Here is a 22,500-nt window from a genome sequence, read left to right on the forward strand (position 1 = left end):
GTTATTTTGAAAGTGTAAATGATGGAAATAAAATCTAACTTTTGTTGACATATTATAAGAATGTCTAATCTGTAATTTGATGCCTTTTGGAGATTTTTCCATCTTTCCTTGGCTTCTTTATGCACGTTAATACAAATTTTTAGCTGGGGTGCCCAATCTTTCGATCCCCACTGTAAGTGACACTGAAGGTGCGGTGAGATTGGTAAGATGTGAACCAACGGAAAGTATAGTCACAGAGACCAAGGAAATAGAGTTTTTTGAGGAGGAGGGGGTGGTCAACTGTGTCAAAGGCAGTGGAGAGATCCAAAAGTAGGAGTAGGAGTAGGAGCCGGCATCTCAACCATGGGTACCAGGCTGTGACAGCTTGCAGCTTCACACCCGGGTGCCCACTGCATGTGCGTGAGTCTTGCTGCACATCCTGATTGGTCCAGCAGTCTTCTGGGACCTGTGAAGTGTCCAAGAAGACTGCAGGAGTAAAGTGGGGGGGCAAACTTCCTGCTCACTTTACTGAGGCAAACTGAGCCAGCATTGGGAACGGGTACCTATCAAAAACTGGTATCAAAGTGTCAAATATGGCAGTGGAGTGGGGGGGGGAGGTAAACGCACTGTTTTGAAGTATTGGAGCACTTAGCCCTCATTTACACTTGTGTAGCGCGTAAATGTACAAAAATCACATGATTTTGTGTGAGTTCATAAAACACGCAAAAACCAAATGTGTCATGCTTGCAATGTCATTCATTGTTAAAGGCACCCAAATGCGCCAAGCAAAAGCAGTGGTTATGTGAACAGAATGCATGGTTGAAAAATTTGAAAAGGTCAGAGCTCCAAAAGATATGTAAGCTTCTGTGCTGTGTTTGTTGTGTGTTGGATACGCACTACAGTAGCATGAATAGTTTTAGGTGTTTGAAAAAAAAAATTGAATGAACAGTGTTACAGTCTGAAGAATAATGTATTGGAACATTTACAGTTATTTATATTGGTTTAAGTGTATCTGAATTTAAATATATTTGTTAAAAAATTATCGGAGTGATTTCAGTTCCACCAGTGAGTAATTGCACTGTTTGTTAAAGTGTTGCTAAACCCACAACAGTAAAATTAGACTGTATATGCAGTAAAGCATGCTTGTTATACTCACTGTCAAACCTAAGGGGTTAATCCTCTGCACTGTGTATAAAGGATGTTAGATCATATCTTCTCTGATCCTCCCCTTCTTCCATTGTCACCAATCTATCTGCTGATAGAACAGAGCTTTGGGAGCAAGACGCACATGCTCAGTTTGATGTGTATTGCTAAAGAGTTCTTTTTCTTGGGAGAGTGCATGTGATCAGCACAGGGCCAATCAGCACTGTCCAGACAGAGGGTCAGGGGTCCTGCAGCCTCAAACGACAATCAAGGTAGAATGAAAACTCCTCCTACAAGCTTTGACTTGTGCTCCTCTGAACACTGATTGAAGTCACAAGACTGCTTTAACTGCTGATGAGGTATTTAGCAGTTTATATTCACTAAAATAATTGCATCCCCATGTTCTGTGTACTGTGGGAGACCAGATATAGTGAATGCAGGGTCATGGGTTTAGTAACACATTAAGAACATGTAAATACTTGAATGTCCATACTGGTCACAGGTTCACTTTAAGCCTTTCATTACAAAGATTATCACAATAAAAGTCCTGCACCATATTCTAAGCACCCAAATTATCATGCCAAAAATACTGACCCACTGAAAAAAGTGTGTAGGGATTTAGTATTTCCTTTGTTCATGTTATGAATAATGTATAGTGTATAGGAGCAGTTGGCTGCAGTCAATCTGTGTCTCTTCTGTGAGGGTCTCCCAAGTCCCAAGGCATCACATTCTCTGTCAGATGCTGTTGAGCATGTTCCTTCAGGCAACATGTGTTATGGATATTTAAAAACAAAGCCAATCACCTGGCTTGGGGGGGGGGGGGTGGTGGTAATGTGGGCTGCAGAAATATTTTGTACACTTCCTCTTCCCTTTTGTGCTTATGTGCTTAGGCCTGGGATGGCCTCCCAGCAGGGGGCCTAATAGTTGGAAGAAACAGGGGTCTCCCATCCTTGGAGGTGTTCCAGAAGATGGCGACTGCTGGAGGATGAATGCTTGGCCTAGAGCAGTGGTCTCCAAGCTGTGACCCAGGGGCCAGATGTGGCTCTTTGCTAGCTTTCATTCTGCCCTTGGGGCACTATTTCTCCAACCAATACGAGACACTATTCCTTTCACTGATACCAATGATGGGCACTATTCCTCACACTGATACCAGTGATGGGGCACTATTCCTCCCCCTTATACCAGTGATGGGGCACCATTCATCCTCCTACTGACAACAGGCAATGTATAATTTATTTACTCCCACTGACTCTCACAGAATATGGGACATTTTCTATCCCTACAGGCTGCAGTCCTGCCCCCCTAAAGTCTGAAGGACAGTAGACTGGCCCTTTGTTTTGAAAGCTTGGAGACCCCTGGCTTAGAGGGAGCAACAGAGACTGTCCCCCACTTGAGAGGTGGTGAGTGACTGTCTGAGGGAGAAGTCACTCTTGAACCTCAGCTCTCCTGCCAAGGAGTACTAAGTTTCAGATGTCCCTAGAACAGTGGTTCCCAACCTCATTTCCCAAGTACCCCAACAAGTCATGATTTCAGGATTTCCTTCACATTGCACAGGTGCTAAAAATAATCCTTTGGCATGGTATTCATGACAGCTATTTTATCTAAGGAAATTCCCAAAACATTGTGTGTTGCTGGAGGACAGAGGTTGAGAACCACTGCTCTAAAAACCTAATCTCTAAGGAGCCAAAGCCCTGTGCGTATCCAGCCAGCATAGTCGTAATCCGTAATCTCCAAAGAGCCGAAACCCTATGGGTATCCAGCCAGCATAGTGGGTGATATGAGGGTAGAGATACTCATAAAATAGAAGGCTTTAGAGGAGGATTAGAGCATAGTCTATGTTTAGGACAATCTGCTGATTGAGGTACATTGATTCATTCCTCACCTTCTTACAATGGCAATAAACCAATTTCATTTTTATTTTAACTTATCCTTTATTACACCATGAGGAAAGAACCACACCTGAGATGAATGTGCCTGGGATCTTATTGCCAAGTATGCATCAGACACCCGTAATATAAGATGATATTCATCTGAAGGTCAATAATTATTGAAACAGTGCTAGACGTGTATTCTAATTTAATGAAATGTTAATTTTCTAAGGTATTACTTCCCTTACATACTGCAGCGGTGTGCTTAAATAATTAATGAAGGCGTAATCTACCATTTTATTAGGTACCACTGCATTCTATCTCTCACACTGAATATATAACTCATGCCAGACGTTGTTGAGTGGTTAAGTTGTTCTTTGGGTAAATATTAGAATAGAAAACAAATCTGATCTTTGAATGCACAATGATTGTTTGCTTGTTGACTACGGAGGTGGATGTTTAAAATCTCAGAAACTGGTAACAAGATGAAAACTGCTTGTTACTATGGGAAATAAAATGAGAAGGTCAAGACTATTTAAGTTGTTCACAAATCTTTACAGCAGTACGGTGGTGTGCAGCAGGGCATCTCTGAATGCAGAAAAGACTGAATCTTGATAAGGCTTGAGTACAGCAAAAAAAAGTCCATGTCTAGGTTTTACCCCAATTACCTAAGAATATATGAATAAGGAAAATGGGTCTACAGTGACCTTGGACTTACCAAAGCTGGGCACACAGCAAACATTTATTGATCCATTCTTTCTTGTGTTAACACTTCAAGCTTGTCGTGGTGCATTTGTTTGGGGTATATTGCCATGGCCCTTTAGTACCTATTTAGCAAAATCATAATACCATAGCACACCTGAGCATTCTTTTTCACCATAGGCACGAGCACTTGATATTGTACACATGAGGTCAACGTTCTCATGCATCTGCACTCCCTTGCTGTTTTTCTTGCTCTGTTACCCTAATGGAGCAGGGCAACCTAGCATAGGAGAGCATGTGAACTTCCTGATTTCCTCATTTGCTGAGGCCAGAGCAGCAAACCACCAGGCCAAAATACTGTCATGTGGGGTAAGTGGGGGCCCTTGTTGTCATCTTTCTGCGTAAGTTTCAACACCAAAACATATTCAGGATAGACTCCTGCAGCTAGGCAATAAGGGAGCATTGATCTCTGAGTTTATCATGCTGGGGTAGGTCGGCTATCAGAAATGGGCAGGTGGCTGTCTGTTTGATGTTGAGTACAAGAATAGATGTTTTCAGTAGAATATGAACATACCGATGTGCTCTGCTACAGCACATTGGGGAAATGTCTTGCAAAGTGCTTTTTTAGTGTATAGATCTGCATTTTTCCATTCAAGCAAATTAGAACGAAACCCCGAAAGTGGCTGTAAACCTCTGACATGAAATCTGAACAAAGCACATATTTATATAGTGTTTACCTGCATCTCTCCAAAGCACTAAGTGCCATTTCTGTCTGCTGTCTCATTCCGCTGCTATTAGCATGAGTCACTTCTGACAAGTTTTCCTGACACCAAGAGCTAAAAAGGTGACAGGGGAGGGACCACCAGTTGATAGACAACCTAAGCTCTGTTCCTGTGTGCTATGTGAAAGGGGGGGGGTGTCCCTTCCCTCTAATCAGCTCTCAGAGCTCTTGTACACTGTGTAACTTCAGCTCCCACCTCCTGCTTTGTGAGTTTGTGAAAAATACTTTTCATCTCTGAGTTTTACATGGATGCACAGGACAAATGGTTGCAAATAAACAGGTATAATTTGGATTTGTTTCATCTCTGTGTATAACCTGAGGCCAGTCACTTCAATGGGTATAGGTAAGGGTTTACAACCACTTTAAATCCAGAGTTGAGTGCATCTAATACATGTCAACACGCAGCACGTTAACACATACATTTTTGCCATGAACACAGTGGGGTAGATTCACTAAAACTGGTGCACCGAGAATCTGCTGCAGCTGTGCATAGTAGCCAAGCGGCTACTAACCTCAGCTTGTAAATTAAGCTTTGGCAATAAAACCTGATTGGTTTCTATAAAGAGTTGCACCAGATTTTGTACTCTCCAGTTTTAGTAAACAACCCCCAGTATATTACAAACCTTGTTTTTCCAACTACCAGCAGAAGGGAAAATAGGCTTCTAACTTATCCACTATTAGAAGTGCCCTCATTCACCAAAAACTTCATATGACTGGATGCAACATTTCCCATAGTGCAAACCTATTGACATATAATGCAAACAATGCCTGCGTGCAAATTGATATTGCCTCTGCTTTTCAATTTAGTAAAATGGAAAGGGCATGCCTCTACTCCATATCCTCACCTTACCTCCACACACATCAACAATATCTGCCATTTCTGGGTATGGGACATGCCTTTATGTACTGGTGCCTGGGCTTAGCAGTCATTCAATAGCCCTGAGCATTTTGACATGACTTGAAGAGTGATGTCACCATGGGTACTTGAATTTGGGGAAAGCCCTGATATGTACGAAATTTGATTATTATCTTTTTTTTTTATTACTTATTATTTTTTATCAACTAAAAACAGAAAGGATTTATTCTAACTATTACTGGTTTATTAGTTTTATATGGTCAACAAATAATTAAATAATCTGTTGGTTACTCATAGATTTTTCAGGCTCCCTAGGAAAGAGTTGCCCACATTTTGAGATGTACTTATCAATGTTTTCACCCAGGATTCACGCATTTTTCCAAATGAAACCAATAAGGAAAATACTCAACTCCTGGATGAAAGATGTGTGAATCCTGTGTGAATACATATATAAATAGCCCCCCCCCCACCCTCATGTGGCAATGCCCCCTGCAACAATGTAATTACAAATGTGTCACACTCACATCTCTCAGGAAAGAGTGACACCATCAGCTGACTTTTCAGAAGCTGAGATAACTGGATGGAACATAGAATTCAGGTAAGAATATCTCACCACTGGCACGAGATACTGCATAAAAAGACAACACTTTTTAGAACTTGCCAGTAGTCATACAAAGCTATAACGTCAACTCAATTTATATGGTCTCATGGATTTTTTATTAATGATAAGTGGATGGTCTGCTCAAAAGGACTATATTGATATTCTATGCTGTAGGACAGGATGTGTATACAATTATCCATTTGTGTGCAAAAGATTCCAAAATATGTTTCTGTTACTTTTTTTATTGTGATCAAGCTCCAGTCATCTTTTCTTCTTTTTTTTCTGTAGCTGTGGTCTGTTACCTAGAGGCAGGCAATAAATACGCAGCGGGATATGTCTAAAGTAGCTTGAAACCCAGGGCCTAGAAACAGAACAAAATGTACCAATTACCATTCATTCTTTTAATGCCAAGCATAAGACTTTGTTCTGCACACCAATGAAACAGACTGAGAAAAATATTTTATTAAGAGGCATGGCAGCATCTTAGTACCACAATTTAAGGAGACATTAGATAAAAGCAAAGACTACTGTTCAGAGTGCATTGCAGGTATACATTCCATTGTGATGTTGATAGATTCAGTAGGCATTAAGTCCTTTGCTTTGCAGCAGACCCATCTTACTAATGTCATTATCTGGATTTGTGTTATGCTAGTTAAATTGCTAATAGTAGGTACTACTAGCTAATATTCTTCAGTTGAATTTTCTTTGCTGCATTTTAAGACTGTCAGCCAAAATTTTGAACATAATAAACAGCATTAGATTACGGTTATATGGATATATACTAACTTAAAGAATCAGCCCACCCAAAATGACAGTTTAGTCATGGATGTATATTGGAAGATGGAACATTTTATTGGCTTCTCTTACTTGTCAGTGACGCCATCTTTGAGAGTTCCCAGCTCTGTGTACTTGCTGCATATCTCAATTTTTCATTTGTTTTACAAAAAAGGAGAATGCAGCAGGAATATTGAGGTTTCTCTTTCTACAACAAAGACAGTCAGACTCTATGATATTTCACAACAAGGTGTCTTCAGCCTGGTAGAGTAAAGGAAAGAGGCCAATGATGGATTTAGTCCTCATAACTGAAATATGGCCTCAGTTTGAAGAATGAGTTAAAATTCCTAGCAAGAAATTATAAGGGATAGCAAACTCTGCGGGGATGACCTCATTGGACCTTGACCTGCACCTCTACTGACCTCTCCTCCTTTCCCATTGTGATCAAATATGTTTTTCCCTTTACTCACATTAGCCATTTTAATTATTTTTATTTCATTTGTATATTTATGTTTGTATATATTTATTTATCTCCTGTTAATTTTCTTTTCTGTTTTTGGTTATATTTATTTTATATTGTTTATGTTTATTTGATTTTTTCATTCATAGTTGTTATTTGTAAGTTTTAATCCTTGATTTAATCCCTTCGGTTCTGCCACCTCCGCCCCGAGCCCAGGTGAAAGTCATTTATTGAGTTTCCACTTGTATATTTTGTTATGAAACGCATCAACCTTTTTTGTGTCAGATCGTTTTAACTTTGTTCAGTGCACTGTATAATAAAGAAGAAGATGTTAAACTTTAATATTGTGTTTCCAGACGTTTTGTACAAATGAAAGGGACAGCTTAAGAGGCTGCGGTCCAGGAACAAGTACAGCTCTGTTTGATGGGTTGTAGCACCACATTTTTTATCATTGTGTATTATATATATATATATTTTCTTTGGAATACCTCCCTAACATCAGGGTACATGCAGCCAGAGTATCCTGAACTCTGCCCTTGGAGCTACTGGGGGTCTTTGTCCTGATGGCCAGTCAAATTGAGTGTAGCTGACTTTGCTGTCCACCAGTATACCATCTGTGGCATATACATAATAACAGGCAAGTATATGAAGTATACCAAATATATGAAGCTTTGTCACCTGTCTACCTATACTGTTCTCTTACGCAGAAAGTTTGCTTAATTCATCTTTCTGTGTGATCTGAGACTTTGTGAGCACTGCTCCCATAGAGATGTTTCCACCTATTTGGCTCTTTGCAACATTAAACATAAAAAACAGCTTTTTTCATTGTAAGTTCTTAGCCTCTATGCACATACTGTGTCCTAAACCATAGGTTTCTGTTCTGGAACAATGTTCAGAATTGCAGCTTGAAATGGAACCAACCCTATTGATTTAACTGTTTCCCAAAACAGTTACATTTGAGGCATGCCCTGTATACTTGTCACAGGTGGTGCTAGTACTCTTAATTGAACTGTCAAGCTGTCAAATGGTTGGTGTCATAACTGATCACATGTGCAGCACTATGGTAACTGCAGATAAAACAGAGGTTGTGATGTCAGCTTCCTTGGCTGTAAGGCCCTTTTCACACCTGTGTGTTTTCCATATGCTTTAGGTGCTGAGTGTTAAAAAAATCCTGCTAGCTGCATCTTTGATGCACTTTCAATAAAACGCATGGTATATAGCATTTAATGGTAACGCACATAAAGCTCATGTAAAATTCACCCCAAGTGCACTGCACAGATGTGAACACAAGCTAAAGGATAGAAAAGTTTAGTTCTGCTTTAAAGCCTATCTCTGGGTAATTTTTGTGCCCACCCTTCTCCGATGCTCCCATCATCCGGCAATGTTAAACAGTGCTTCATTCAGTTTATGTCTCTCCATCATGCTTCTACCACTGACGCCTTTTCTGGGACTGGAGACCAGCTATCTGGTATTGCAGACTTTTTCCACCCCTGACAAGGTCCCATTGTCATTAGATCATCGGGTCACTGCAGTCGTTAAGATATGAGAGGCCCCTGCTACTAGATGGCCAAGAATTGTCAATGTTACCCAGTCAGACCCTTCCACTCTGCACTTACACCCGCCATAGACTATTTGAAAACCAAATGTTTTGTCGATTCAAAAATGAATATGGTGCATACAATTGTGCCATCATTTGTTTCGGTTTTCTAAACAAAATTTAGCATGTTGGATCAGGCACTTTTGATTGCAAAATGAAAATCACATGTCACAGCTGGTACACTAATGATGCAAAAAATGAACAACCAAAAATTTTTGTTTGGTTTTCAGCTCGTCTATGGCCTGCCTAAGAGACAAGACTTGGGACATGGCATGCTCCCATGACCACTGATTAGATAAATAAAATAGGCTTTTGTTTCAATTTTATCATTGGAGGCAAACAGGGGACTAGTATAAGGATAGTACTCCAAGACTGATTTTTTTGTTCTGCTTTGAATAGCCTGTATTGTGAACAGATCTAAATAACAAGAATAATAAAATATAACAGACAAACATGGATGATTGTCTCAGATGGAGGACATACACACCTTCCTTTCTGCTTATAGAGATAGTACTAATCTAGATTGCTGATATCAGCAGCAATTCACAAATGCAGAGCTAGTGCTGGACTTTCTTGTTAGAAATCCCAGCACACTCTGTACAAACTCTATTATGACAGTGCTCTATATTAAATGTTTAATTGTACATGAGGGATTTGTGTATGTAATAAAAATGTATATAGACCCACTTCCAATAGCTTACAAGCTGCTCATGGGCTCCTGTCTCCAGCTTTGTTGTTTGAACTTAAGTAGTCCTCCCCAGGGACGGACTGACCATTTGGAAACTCGGGCACTGTCCGAGGGCCCGGGGTCAGTAGGGGGCCCCATGAGATGCCCCTGGTACCTTTTTCATAGACTTTTTTGAGTTTGGGCAAGGACACAGGGTCCCCATGATCCCCTATTGCCCGGGGGCCCCATGAGTTGTCAGTCCGACCCTGGTCCTCCCCTAAAAAGTCTATGGAGCCACAAGAAACAAGCGAGTACTGTCCATGATACTTTTTCTTAATTGCACTAACATACAGGCCTGAAAAAGCTGTATGTTAGTGCAAATAAATAAAGTATCACAGCCAGTTTCTATCGCAAGTGCACTAATACAGGTTCAATCACCTCAAGCAGTATGGAGACTCTACTAAGGTTCAAATAAGGTACAGCAGAGCATAAGGGGAGGGAAAGTTGTGTCTGCTAACTATTGCCATGGAAAGAGGATAGATGGGAAATACCTTGTGACAGAGAGTCAATAAAGGAAAAATGATTGTTATATAGGTAAAGTTTTATGTCTTTTAATAGAAAGAACTTGTTTATTAAAAGATAGTTTGGATAAATTGGTAATCAAATTATTATTCAATGAGCGATGCTAAATCCATTTCACTTCCGGTATATTGCTATAAATGCCTTTTACTTACTTGCTTAGACATTGGTTAATTGTTATATAATGCAGATTTCTCCAGTGCTGTCTGTTTTCCTCCTGCTCCAGATATTCTTCTTTAAGGTCTTTTTTTCCCCTCTCATTTCTTTGTTCTACAAAAAGAGCAAGCTGAAAGGAGCGCAGACTTGTCAGAATTTTCTGGAATAAAGGTCTGTCTATTCAGTCCCCAACAAAACACTTTTACATGGGTATCAAAGGAAAACTGCTTAATTTGTTAATCTCAGTACTCAGCTGCTCTCATTAGGCATCTCTATTGTAGGTAGCACTTATAAATTGCCTTATCTATATGCCATGCCCAATTATCAACAAAAGAATTAATAGAGGGACTAATAACGCAATTTTATGGCTTTGAGGTAGATGAAGTGTATAGATTCATTTAATTATGCACTTGTGTTGGCATTCATTCTGAGACACTCACCTAAATGATTGTAAATGGGCAATAGTAATGATGAAGAAAGCTTACCTTACACAGCACTAATTCATGCATAGTTGCTTTTATACCATTTTCTTATATCCATCTTTTGTATGTTTAATCAAAATGGAAAATCAGTAAGTCAAAAATAATTTCATATTTATGATTTGTCTCTGCAGCTAGGGAAAGAATGGTGCTTTTCATTGAGCTCTAGGTATGAGCAACCGCCAGTGAATCTCACACACTCTTGATATTGAAAATCTAGCAGTGATGTGTACACTGGATACGCCAAAGCCAACTGTGCAAGTTCGAAACTATTGTCATAACAGATCACACAACTACTATGGGGCCCAGGAGCACTGGGAGCTCTAAACTCTGCCTATGCAATGCTTTATTTAGCAATAGCATTTGGGAAATAAATATGAATAAAAATCAATATAATTCATTAATCTCTATATGATATCCATGAAATCAACTACCATCTATTTCACTAGAGGAATTACCTTTGATATGGAAATTAAAGGGCCAGGGAAACTCTTTGTGGTTGTTATGCAGCCGCATCACTCATACTTACAGATCTGCACCAGCGTTGTGCTTTTCCACCTCTTGCTCATGTGACATGACAAATTATGTCACATGACTTCATATGACTGTTGTTGAAAATCTTCACTATTATGAGGTTCATTAGTCCTTAACAAGAGGACCCCTGTAGGGTCTCAAGGCAGTACTGCTGATAAGTAACTAGTACTGTATGTTAGAGATTCTGGGTTTTTTGACTGCTTTTATTTTGATTCATTGTAACTAGCTCTGGATTGCAGTAACAGAAGGTTTTCAAGTTAGGATACTGTGATTTCAATAGAAGTTTGCTATAACAGTTGGGTTCATGTATTTCTATTACTCTTGCCTCCATAGCAAAGCCACATCATCTACAAGGAAACATAGACAGGAGCCTAATTCTGATGGATGTCCAGGGGTCAGTCAACAACCCTTATGTTCCTATATGCAGTAAACCTGGGGATAGGACAATTGGTCAAATCTATGTACCGTATTCTCAGGTTGCTATGAAAGCTCTAAGCTGTTGGTATGTGATGGGGCCATGCCAGTATAGGCAATGCAAATGGTGCAGATTATTTGGTCTATTGCAATCCTCTTTAATATCAGTCTAAATGATTGGGGTGTCAAAGTTGCTGACTTGCCTAGGGCCTCATTCTGGCTTAATTAATTTCAGCACCTACCGAGTACTCAGAGACTATCCTGTCATTATTAGTACCAGTAACTGTTATCCTGTTTGCTTCTATTGGATATGTTCTCTTACTTTATACCAATTTCTATTGTGTGTTTTATTAACTCAATTATGAGCTAAACATTTTTTCAAATACACTATATTTCCAAAAGTATTGGGAAGCCTGCCATTACACACACATGAACTTTAATGGCATCCCAGTCTTAGTTTGTAGGGTTCAATATCGAGTTGGCCCACCCTTTGCAGCTATAACAGCTCCAACTCTTCTGGGAAGGTTGTCCACAAGGTTTAGGAGTGTTTCTATGGGAATGTTTGACCATTCTTCCAGAATCGCATTTCTCCACCCCAAACTCACTCATCCATGTCTTTATGGACCTTGCTTTGTGCACTGGTGCGCAGTCATGTTGGAACAGGAAGGGGCCATCTCCAAACTGTTCTCACAAAGTTGGGAGCGTGAAATTGTCTTGGTATGCTGACACCTTAAGAGTTCCCCTCACTGGAACTAAGGGGACAAGCCCACCCCTGAAAAATAACCCCACACCCAGGGGCGGACTGACAACTCATGGGGCCCCCGGGCAATAGGGAATCATGGGGCCCCTGTGTCCTTGCCCAAACTCAAAAAAGCCTATGAAAAAGGTACCAGGGGCATCTCATGGGGCCCCCTACTGACCCCGGGCCCTTGGGCAGTGCCTGAGTTTCCAAATGGTCAGTCTGCCCCTGCAACACCATAATCCCCCTTCACCAAACTTTCTACTTGGCACAATGAAGTACCGTTCTCCTGGCAACTGCCAAACCAAGACGCTTCCATCGGATTGCCAGACAGAGAAGCAGGATTCATCACTTCAGAGAACACGTCTCCACTGCTCTAGAGTCCAGTAGTGGTGTGCTTTAAACCACTGCATCCGACGCTTTGCATTACACTTGGTGATGTAAGGTTTGGATGCAGCTGCTCGGCCATGGAATCCTATTCCATGAAGCTCTCTATGCACTGTTGTGCTAATCTGAAGGTCACACAAAGTTTGGGGGTCTTTAGCTATTGATTCTGCTGACAGTTGGCAACTTCTGCGCACTGTGCGCTTCAGCATGCGCTGACCCCCGCTCTGTCATTTTACGTGGCCTACCACTTGGTGGCTGAGTTGCTGTTGTTCCCAGTTGTTTCCACTTTGTTATAATACCACTAACAGTTGACCATGGAATATTTAGTAGCAAGGAAACTTCATGGATGAACTTATTGCACAGGTGGCAACCTATCACTGTGCCATGCTTAAATTCACTGAGCTCCTGAGAGTGATCCATTCTTTCACAAATGTTTGTAGAAGCAGTCTGCATGCCTAGGTGCTTGATTTTATACACCTGTGGTCATGGAGGTGAATGGAACACCTGAATCCATTGATTTGGAGGGGTGTCCTCATACTTTTGGCAATATATTGTATAGTAAAGGTAAAGTTAATGAAAAGGGTTGATAAAACTGGGGTGGTATGCTTTATGTGAACAATATGTTGTGTTTTTCTGCATCGTAATTAGATGGGATATTAGCAGTCTAAATAAGTTCTTAGCCTTACCTCTTCGAGGAAGTTGTTGGATTTTTCAGTCTTTATGACCTCTGTTGACTTTACAACATACTCAGATCTAGAAAAGAAATATCATAAAATATTATTTTTGGTTATGTGAAAGTTTTGTAATTTAGGTGCGAGTAGTTTTGAACAGCTAACCCTGTATAAATTAGGCCCAGTGTTCTTTGTATATGACTGCAGCACCATCCTTAATTTATCAGAGAGCCCTACAGTATTTACAGCTAGATATTTTCAGCTGACAGGTGAATGTAATCAAAGGATAGTGTAAGAAAATATTGTGGAATCCCCCTAAATTTCACACCAAAACTGAAGGGCTTAGTATGGATTTTAAGGGGGGGACCCTATGAAAAAAACCAAAAAAATTGTGGAGTCCCTTCTAAATTCCATACCATAGTGTTTAAGTCTGGTATGCATTTTAGCGGGGAACCCCGTGCAAAAAGCAAGAAAAAAAAAGCATGAGGTTCCCACACCAGACCCTTATCCAAGCATGCAGCCAGGATGGTCAGGAAATAGGGGGTAAGCACATGCCCCCTCCTTCTGAACCTTACCAGGCCACATTTTGTCAACGTGTGGTGGGTACCTTGTCAGCAGGATCGCCCCTGGCAAAGCACCTTGTCCCGATGTTGATGAGAACAAAGACCTGTTGGTTGAGGGAGTCTGCAGGTGGGGGGGGGGGGGGTCATACCCCACCTATGTTGAGGTTATTTGGCCTAGCATTTTTATTTTTTGTGGGGTCCCTCTTAAAATCCATACCAGACCTAAATGTCCTTTTTTTATCCTTTCTGCTTTGTTAACATTTACCTAGCTGAGAATTCCTGGCTAACAGCTGATAGTTTTGTGGGCAGGGAGTCATTATTTGTTTTGATGACAGAAGTCGTGAGCAGGAAACTGTCACAATTAGTGGTAGTAACATCACTGCTAAATGTATCCCTTCCTATTACAGCTGGAAGTTTACTTGGATAACCATCGATTGGTTTGTCCATCCACCGAACCTGCAGCTCATCCCTAGAGAGCACATCCCTAGAGAGCACATTATGTACATAAACTTTGTACATAATGCAGAGACTTCACAATTTAATATTTTTGTTTATAGTTAAATATTTTCAGCCTAGTGTTAGCGTATTTACTTTATTGGTTGAATGTTCTTTCATTTTTCTAGTTAAATGTCCATAAGGCTTTTTTCTCTTAGGATCAAATGTTAGAAAATGTTATATTTTCCCTGTGAAAGGAAACAAATAGAAACGGACATAACACACATATTACATACCAGTACATTATGGGTATTATTTATGACTCCCTTGGAAGTCCCTTGCCAATTCTACTGTGAACATCAGCACTTACTGTTGTTTATAACATCCTCTGCATCCTCTACCTGAAAAACACTGGATGTCTTTTGCTCTGCTTGCTGTAACTAGTTGAACAATAAAGGCTTTAGACTCCTAAGGATTTTACATATAATGCTCCCTTTGACCTTTTACATGGATTTTTGAACTCAGGTGAATGTCCTCTGGTGAGGGGTCCCCAACTTTGTGGTGAGCTGCTGAATACAGGCCAATTGGGCCCAGGTAATTACTTTTTCTGCATTTGATAACCTGTGAAAATCAGTATCCAGGGCCCCTTTATCACTACCACTTACCTTCCAACAGGAAGTCAGATCAAAGCAACAAAAAAAAGGAATTCAGGTTTCCATCAGAGACAAAGAGGCTGATTTACTACCGGATTTGAGAATGTTCACTCACAATATGAGTGACAATTCATTTCAGTTATCTAATCATGTGAAAAGAAAATCCCTGTTTAATCTGCACATGACTGGATTATTAAAGTTAATTTTCCTTCCAATAAATTTTTATTTAAATACAGTTTGTAAGATAAACATTTGTTACCGTTAACGGATATATTGATAAGAGCACAAAGTCAAAAAATTGACAGTCAAGAGCGGTAGTACATCACATACATGGACTGTAACTAGTAACAAACATTTGTAATATCAAGGGTACATTAATAGCATTTTAACATGGAAACAGTATGAGTAACAAGAGAAAAACCAAAAGCCTGTATGACAAAAGCAGGCGTAAATGGATAAGATATTACTGTGAAAACTTCACTGTTCAAGAATCATAACAGGAAAATACATAGGAATAGATCTTAATTTCCAGATTGTCCCTACGAAACAGCCCAGAAACATAACAAGAGAGGAAATAAAAGAGAAGTGGAGAGGGACATCAAGGGCACCCGAACCCAAGCCTCAGGGTCTCAGTGTTTATAATGATGTGCAACTGACAGTTTGGATTATTAAAGTCAATTTTCACACCATTTATTGTGTGACTATTCTAAAATCCTTTAGTAAATACATCTCATTGTGTTTAAAAGGGATCAACTTCTCCAAACTAGCTGTTTTATGAGGAGGACCTCGTGAGTTTAGACTCAATTCCTGATGAAAGAATTTTCTGACAGTTTGAATTGCCCCATTGCAACCAATTAGATTCTGCAGCTGTCACTTTCCAGTTCAGGGAAATTTTACTTTTCCCACTAGGTCACTAGGGGAATTTGTCAAATCCTCTAGTTTTCAGTCCACAGTGGTCTGAGCAGCATGCAGTCCCCAAATCATAGCTGCATGTTTCTATCCATGTCCATCCTTGTTTGTTGCAGCCTCTTGGGGTAAAGAACAATGGGACTGCTATTAATAGGCAAACTTGGTGGGTTAGCATATCTGAAAGCAAATACATGGATATGTTCATCTTTGAATGTTTGAAACAGTTTTTTTTTTCAGCATGTTAATAAGTAAGGTCAAATGTGTTTTACATTAGTTATACTGATCAAAACGCTGCAGATCTCATTACTTGGTACAATTACTTAGTACTAAGTATAACAGGGGCCTGATTTTGGTATGTGATCACTGTTCTTTTGTAATGAATGTCTGGATGGTAATGCTTTCTGTATACAGAATTTAATTGGCAGGATGATGATACATGGCTTGATTGATTGTTAACTGAACACTGATTGAGTGACTACAAAGAACAAAAACACTGTGAAAAGTATTCAGAATCAGGCAGACCTTCACAATGCTTATAGTCCAAACAAAAACAACCAACAAAAAATGGTTTTGGTATTGGGGTTGATGCTTGGTTGTCAGTTATGCTAGAAAAGCATTATGATTATTTAAACTTTCCCAAACATAAGCTGGCCATAAACTAATGGAATTTTGTTTGAACATTTTCAGTTTAAAAACATTCATCTGGCTTTCCAATCATTAATGGGTCAAATTGGCATTTATTTTCAACACCGGTGAGGAGAAAATCCAAAGGAGAAGGATGGAAATGTTTCTTGAACAAACTGATTTCTAACAGTATATGTGGTTTTCATTCTGAAAGTCCATTCATTCAAAAATCAATTGTTGAAAGCAAACTTTTATATGAAGTTTGTCATGGGATGTACTGATGAGTATTTTAGTTTGAAAATATGCTAGTGTATGGCCAGCTTAAAATTCCACTCCAGCTGCATAGCTGGCTATGCACAGTTAGGTTTTCGTTTGAATGTTTGTATTGAAATACAGAAAAATCATTTGTTGGTCAGTCCGCCCCTGTACACAATGGATGGCTTTCATTCATGACATTCATTGTGTACTATTGTGTTGATCTCTGTGATTAGTCACAGTGATCACATGGTACAGACAGGGCCAATCACAGCCTACCTGTACCATATGATTAGCTGTGGCCAGTCACAGCTAACCACAATAGTAAACACTGAATAAATCAATTTCATTCAGTAAAAATGGTTGCTTATAACAGCAAAATTCACTGGTATAAGCAATCATGGTGTAAAAAAAGAAAACAAAGTTCCCCAGAGTAGTAAAATGTTACTATGGTAACACTGTATAAAAAAGAATTGCACTAGTGACAATATGTAAAGGAAAAATCTTTTTTTAATTTCTTCATTTTTTAAAGAATTGTGACAAAAAATTTACAACTCTAAAAAACTTGCCATGCCTCTTACTAAATACACTGGACTGTCTACTTTCCAAAAAGGGGTAATTTGGGGGATATTTGTACTATTCTGGCATTTTTGGGGCTCAAGAAATGAGATAGGCCATTAGTAAATCAGGATTGATCGATTTTCAGATATACCGTATTTCTCGCTCCATAAGACGCACCTGACCATAAGACACACCCAGGGGCGGACTGACAACTCATGGGGCCCCCGGGCAATAGGGGATTATGGAGCCCCTGTGTCCTTTCCCAAACTCAAAAAAGCCTATGAAAAAGGTACCAGGGGCATCTCATGGGGCCCCCTACTGACCCCGGGTCCTGGGGCAGTGCCTGAGTTTCCAAATGGTCAGTCCGCCCCTGGACACACCTAGGTTTTAGAGGAGTAAAACACAAAAATAATATTCTGAACCAATGGACTGCAGACATAGTACAGGAGATGACCAGAGACCGCAAACATACTACAGAAGATGACCAAAGGCTGCAGACATACTACAGGAGATGACCAGAGACTGCAGACGTACTACAGGAGATGACCAGAGACTGCAGACATACTACAGGAGAAGACCAGAGACTGAAGATGTACTACAGGAGATGACCAGAGACTGCAGACGTACTACAGGAGATGACCAGAGACTGCAGACGTACTACAGGAGATGACCAGAGACTGCAGACGTACTACAGGAGATGACCAGAGACTGCGGACATACTACAGGAGATGACCAGAGACTGCAGATGTACTACAGGAGATGACCAGAGACTGCAGACATACTACAGGAGATGACCAGAGACTGCAGACGTACTACAGGAGATGACCAGAGACTGCAGACATAGTACAGGAGTTAATTAGAGACTGTAGACATAGTATAGGAGATGACCAGAGACTGAAGACGTACTACAGGAGATGACCAGAGATTGCACACCTTTGGGGAGCGGGTAACCGAATTTGACAGGTACCTGCTCCCACCTCCACTGTGATCGCCTAGGCGATCAGAAGCAGAGGCTGTCCTCCCTCCCTCCTCGTAGTCTTCTGGGACACGTGACAGGTCCCAGAAAACTACGGGGCCATTCACTAAGGACAGCGCTTCTCACGCACGCTCAGTGGGCACCTGGCTGTGAAGCCACAAGCTGTCACAGTCAGGTGCCCACACTAAAGATGCCAGCGCCAGGGAGAGAAGACGGCCGGAGAAACCAGGTGAGGACACCGCTGGACCAAGGAACAGGTAAGTGGCAGTATTTTAAAAGTCAGGAGCTACAGTTTTTGTAGCTGCTGACTTTTTTTTTTCTTTTTCAGCTGGAACTCCGCTTTAAGGGGTAGCTGCTTTGGGCCCTGCCTGGCGCTGCCACAGAAGAGCCGAGCGGCCGGCCCGGTATTCTAACACGGCTGCGGCGATGGGGGGGAATACCGGGCTGGCTTCTCCATATTCTCACCATAAGACGCACAGACATTTCCCCCCATTTTTTTTTGGGGGGGGGAGTGCATCTTATGGAGCAAAAAATACGGTATATCCCATAGTTTGTGGACTCTATAAACTTTCCTACAGACTAAATATTAAACACTGATTTGGGTAAGTTTTACCAAAGCAATGTAGCAGAATATAGTTTGGCCTAATTTTATGAAGAACAGTTATTTATTTGATAATTTTTTTTAACAGAAACAGAAAGAAAAAGGCATTTTTAAAAAAATTTCAGGCTCTTTTCATTTATTTATCAAAAAAAAAGAAACCAGTGGTGATTAAATACATCCAAAAGAAAGCTCTATTTGTGTAAAAAATTTTTTTACAAACTTAATATGGGTACAGTGTTGCATGACCATGCAATTGTCATTCAAAGTGCAACAGTGCTGAAAGCTACAAAAATGGCCTAGGCAGGAAGGGAGTTTCTTTTGTACCTAGGACATGTGCATTAGAACATGTTTGCTTTTAACTGGATGCAAAACCACATTCACAGATAGAATTTTGTTGACATTTTTAGTGGTTAGTGGGCTCATATGATGCTCATTATGAGCCCACTAACCACTAAAAAATTGAACGCACATACGGAAACTGTACATTTTCTAAGGAAGTGCCATTAGTGTATGATTACCAATAGGAAGTACTGTAGATCTCACCTTAACATGGCTGTAAGGTCTGTAGCATTTGATTTACAAAACAGTTTTTATTAATTTAAAAGAAAATAGCAGATAGTGTTTGCAATACCAAAATGATATTTAAAACCATAAATCCTACAAGTTGTAAAGTGCCATGCAAACTGTTAGCATTGTGTAAATTCTGTACAATAATAATAATAATATATTCCAATCACAGCTGTGTGGACACCAAGACACCACAATTACTTTGGCCTCGTTTGTGCTTCTCCTGGCTCCTCTTTCATCTCCTTGTGTGGGATGCTTGTATGCGAAGCAAATTGCTTTCTTCTCTGATCCTGCCAGTGACAGCACTACAAAACAAGGAGATGGTAAAGACAACCAGCTGTAACAGTCACCTCTGTCCTATGAACATCACAAAATATTTTTTAGACTTTTCTTGTACAGATGAAACATATGCTTAGGCAGTGTTTAGGCAGGATTTGCTTTTTAATTGTTTGGGAATAAAGTTCCCAGTTCTGCTAAAAGAAATTGTTACTAACACTTCAAGTCCTTGGACCCTCTGTCACTGGGACATGAGGTAAGGGGAAAAATCTTCATTGGTGAGACAAACAGAAAAAAAAGCTTGAATGATGTTCTATCCCTTCTACATGTGATAGAACAAAGGAGCAATAATGACAAGCTTATGAAGAGACACACTCTCAGTTTAAAGAGTAACTCCACTTTTGTTGAGAAAAAAACATTCCCTTCCTGGGGTGATTGCAAGGATTTTAACACACTTTCCTGATGCCTTCATGACAGCATACATATGGTAATTGGTCCGCCCCCGGACAACCCACAGGACCATTATTACTCTATTAAAAAAAGAGCACACCCTCCCTGCCCCATTCTCTTTTCTATCCTGAAAGTACACGGGAGCATGGATTCGCCAGCCCCTGCCTTACCCAAAGAAACTGATGCCGCCTTTTAGGTTCATTCTCTTCTGATATGAAGTGCTCCACTTGGCCTGCTAAATGCACTAAGGAGTGGGGAGCCTGTTTTTCTGTTTATCTTTTTGGGGCAGTAGTATGTGGACCCACCGTCTAGTCCCCATCGCGGTCAGCGACTTTTCTATGTCAGCATTTCTGCTTGTTGGTCTCCCTCTGCTCCTGTTGGCAGGGGCAACGGCGGATGACTTTGCCTTGGCAGGAGTTTTACTCATACCCTATTTAAACAGACAAGGAGCAGGGGGAATATGGCTTGTGTAGCTCCCACCCGTTTTTTTGGATGCCTGGTTGTCTTGCTACCCTCCAGTATGGAAAAGTTTCAAGGTAAAGGGGATTGTTTATGGGGGTGTGCACTTCTTAAAGGGCCAGTGCACTGTGCTTTCTTTGTTCTGTCTGCCTTTCCTAACACTGTTCTCTCTATTAGTTTGTTTTTTTTGTTTTTTTTTATCTTCCTTTGTCTTTTCTTTTGATAGCAGTCACATGCAGTTCGTCGCCATGCAGTAAAGATCCTCAACATCCCACTGGGTATGGGGCTGCAGCTATTGGTAAGTAGGGGAAGGAAAAGAGCAGGGCATCTTTTTAAAAGGATATCTTTGTTCCTTTCCAGTCCACACCAATGCTCTTCTCGCAGAAGATCCAGCAGCAGTAGCCATAGCCATAGCCATAGCCATACATAGAAACACAGAAAAGTAACGGCAAAAAAAGAAGGAGTGGTCCATTGAGTTCCCCCATTTGTTTTTGTTTTTTGTTTTCATTAGCTTTTTTGTCCGAGTATAGATATATGCTTGTCCCAAGCATGTTTGGAGCTATTTACTGTTGACTGGCTCACTACCTCTGCTGGAAGTTATTCCAAGCTTTAACTACTCTTTCAGTAAAATAATACTTTCTGAGATTAGTTTTGAACTGTCCTACAGTTAGTTTAAGGTCATGTCCCCGTGTTCTTGATTTTGCTTTCCGGTTGAAAATTCTGCCTTTCTGAACCTTATGCACCCCCTTGATGTATTTAAAGGTTTCAATTATGTCGTGGCACTCTTCACATTCTACCCAAAGATCACATGGCTCTGCACATCATGCCACCAGGCACTGGGGGTCTGCCCACAGTGCATCCAGGCCCCATGGGAAAGCCTGCTGGGTCTGCGGTAGGCAGGCTCTGCCTGACAAACTGGTCTGTGAGAGCTGTTTCTCAGAAGTGTGTAGAGATAAAGAATTAGAGAAGCAGGAGACATTGACATCAAGGAAGAAAATGATCCAGTAAACAATTAAAGAGTTGACTTTTTCTCAGGAGGCAGCTGGTCCTTCAGGGGTTGACAGACCAACAGAGGCGCTTACCTGCCATGAGGACTCAAGTACAGGCTTGGAAGATGAAGCTGCAGAAGAGTCCTCTATGTCTCTTGACTTCACCATTATAGAGTCCTTTATAACAACAGTTAAAGAGGCCATAAAATGGGGGAAAACGCTGAGCCTTTTTCAAAGTCACGGAGATATTTTCCTCATCTTAAGAAAAAAAACTTCAAACTTTCCCTTAATGGATGAAAACAAAGATGTTATTCTTGATAAAAGACTGGTGCCATTCAGTCTTTTTTCAAAGCTTTATCCCTTATCAGATATGGATGCGCAGCTGTTTGCCACAGTTCCCCCAGTGGATGCCTCAGTTATGAGGCTGGCTAAAACAACAACGATGTCATTGGAAGATGTGGTCTCCCTTACAGATGGGCTTGACAGCAGACCTGAAAAAGTCATACCAGGCAGCAGGAGGCACCTGTAAGCCAGCTGTGGCACTAACCTCCGTTTCCAGAGTAATTAGAACCTGGACCGAGAATGTTGGGTCAGCTCTGCGGCAAGGAGTGGGTTCGGAGCAAATTATCAGAGCCTTGGATGAGCTGAAGTTGGCCTCAGACTTTGTGGCAAAAGCAGCTATTGACACGCTAAAATTTTTGGCAAGAACAATGCTGTACTCCATAACTTGTAGAAGAGCCCTCTGGCTGAAGCCATGGGCAGCTGACCCTTGGGGAAAAGCTTGACACGGCATTT

General features: G+C 40.7%; 1 protein-coding gene across 1 annotated transcript; it reads right to left on the minus strand.

Moving 5' to 3' along the window:
- Nucleotides 1-6,029: 6,029 nt before the first annotated feature.
- Nucleotides 6,030-19,834, minus strand: LOC149464806 (uncharacterized). The gene is made up of 4 exons (XM_089674201.1): nucleotides 19,733-19,834; nucleotides 13,403-13,469; nucleotides 10,163-10,293; nucleotides 6,030-6,291 (listed from the first exon to the last, which is right to left on the minus strand). Exons 1-4 carry the CDS (start codon nucleotides 19,768-19,770, stop codon nucleotides 6,192-6,194), a joined length of 336 nt encoding a protein of 111 aa, XP_089530327.1. The 5' UTR covers nucleotides 19,771-19,834; the 3' UTR covers nucleotides 6,030-6,191.
- Nucleotides 19,835-22,500: the final 2,666 nt, after the last annotated feature.

The sequence above is a fragment of the Staurois parvus genome, unplaced genomic scaffold, assembly GCF_062004578.1.
Source record: "Staurois parvus isolate SC_StPar_1 unplaced genomic scaffold, SC_StPar_1.0 ptg000147l, whole genome shotgun sequence".
Lineage (NCBI taxonomy): Eukaryota > Metazoa > Chordata > Amphibia > Anura > Ranidae > Staurois > Staurois parvus.

Coding starts and splice junctions, on each gene's coding strand:
- LOC149464806 (XM_089674201.1), bottom strand. CDS start 19,770: ATGAAAGAGGAGCCAGGAGAAGCACAAACGAGGCCAAA. Junction 10,294..13,402: donor CCAACAACTTCCTCGAAGAG/GTAAGGCTAAGA, acceptor CGCTCCTTTCAG/CTTGCTCTTTTTGTAGAACA. Junction 6,292..10,162: donor ATTAACCAATGTCTAAGCAA/GTAAGTAAAAGG, acceptor TTCTGTTTCTAG/GCCCTGGGTTTCAAGCTACT.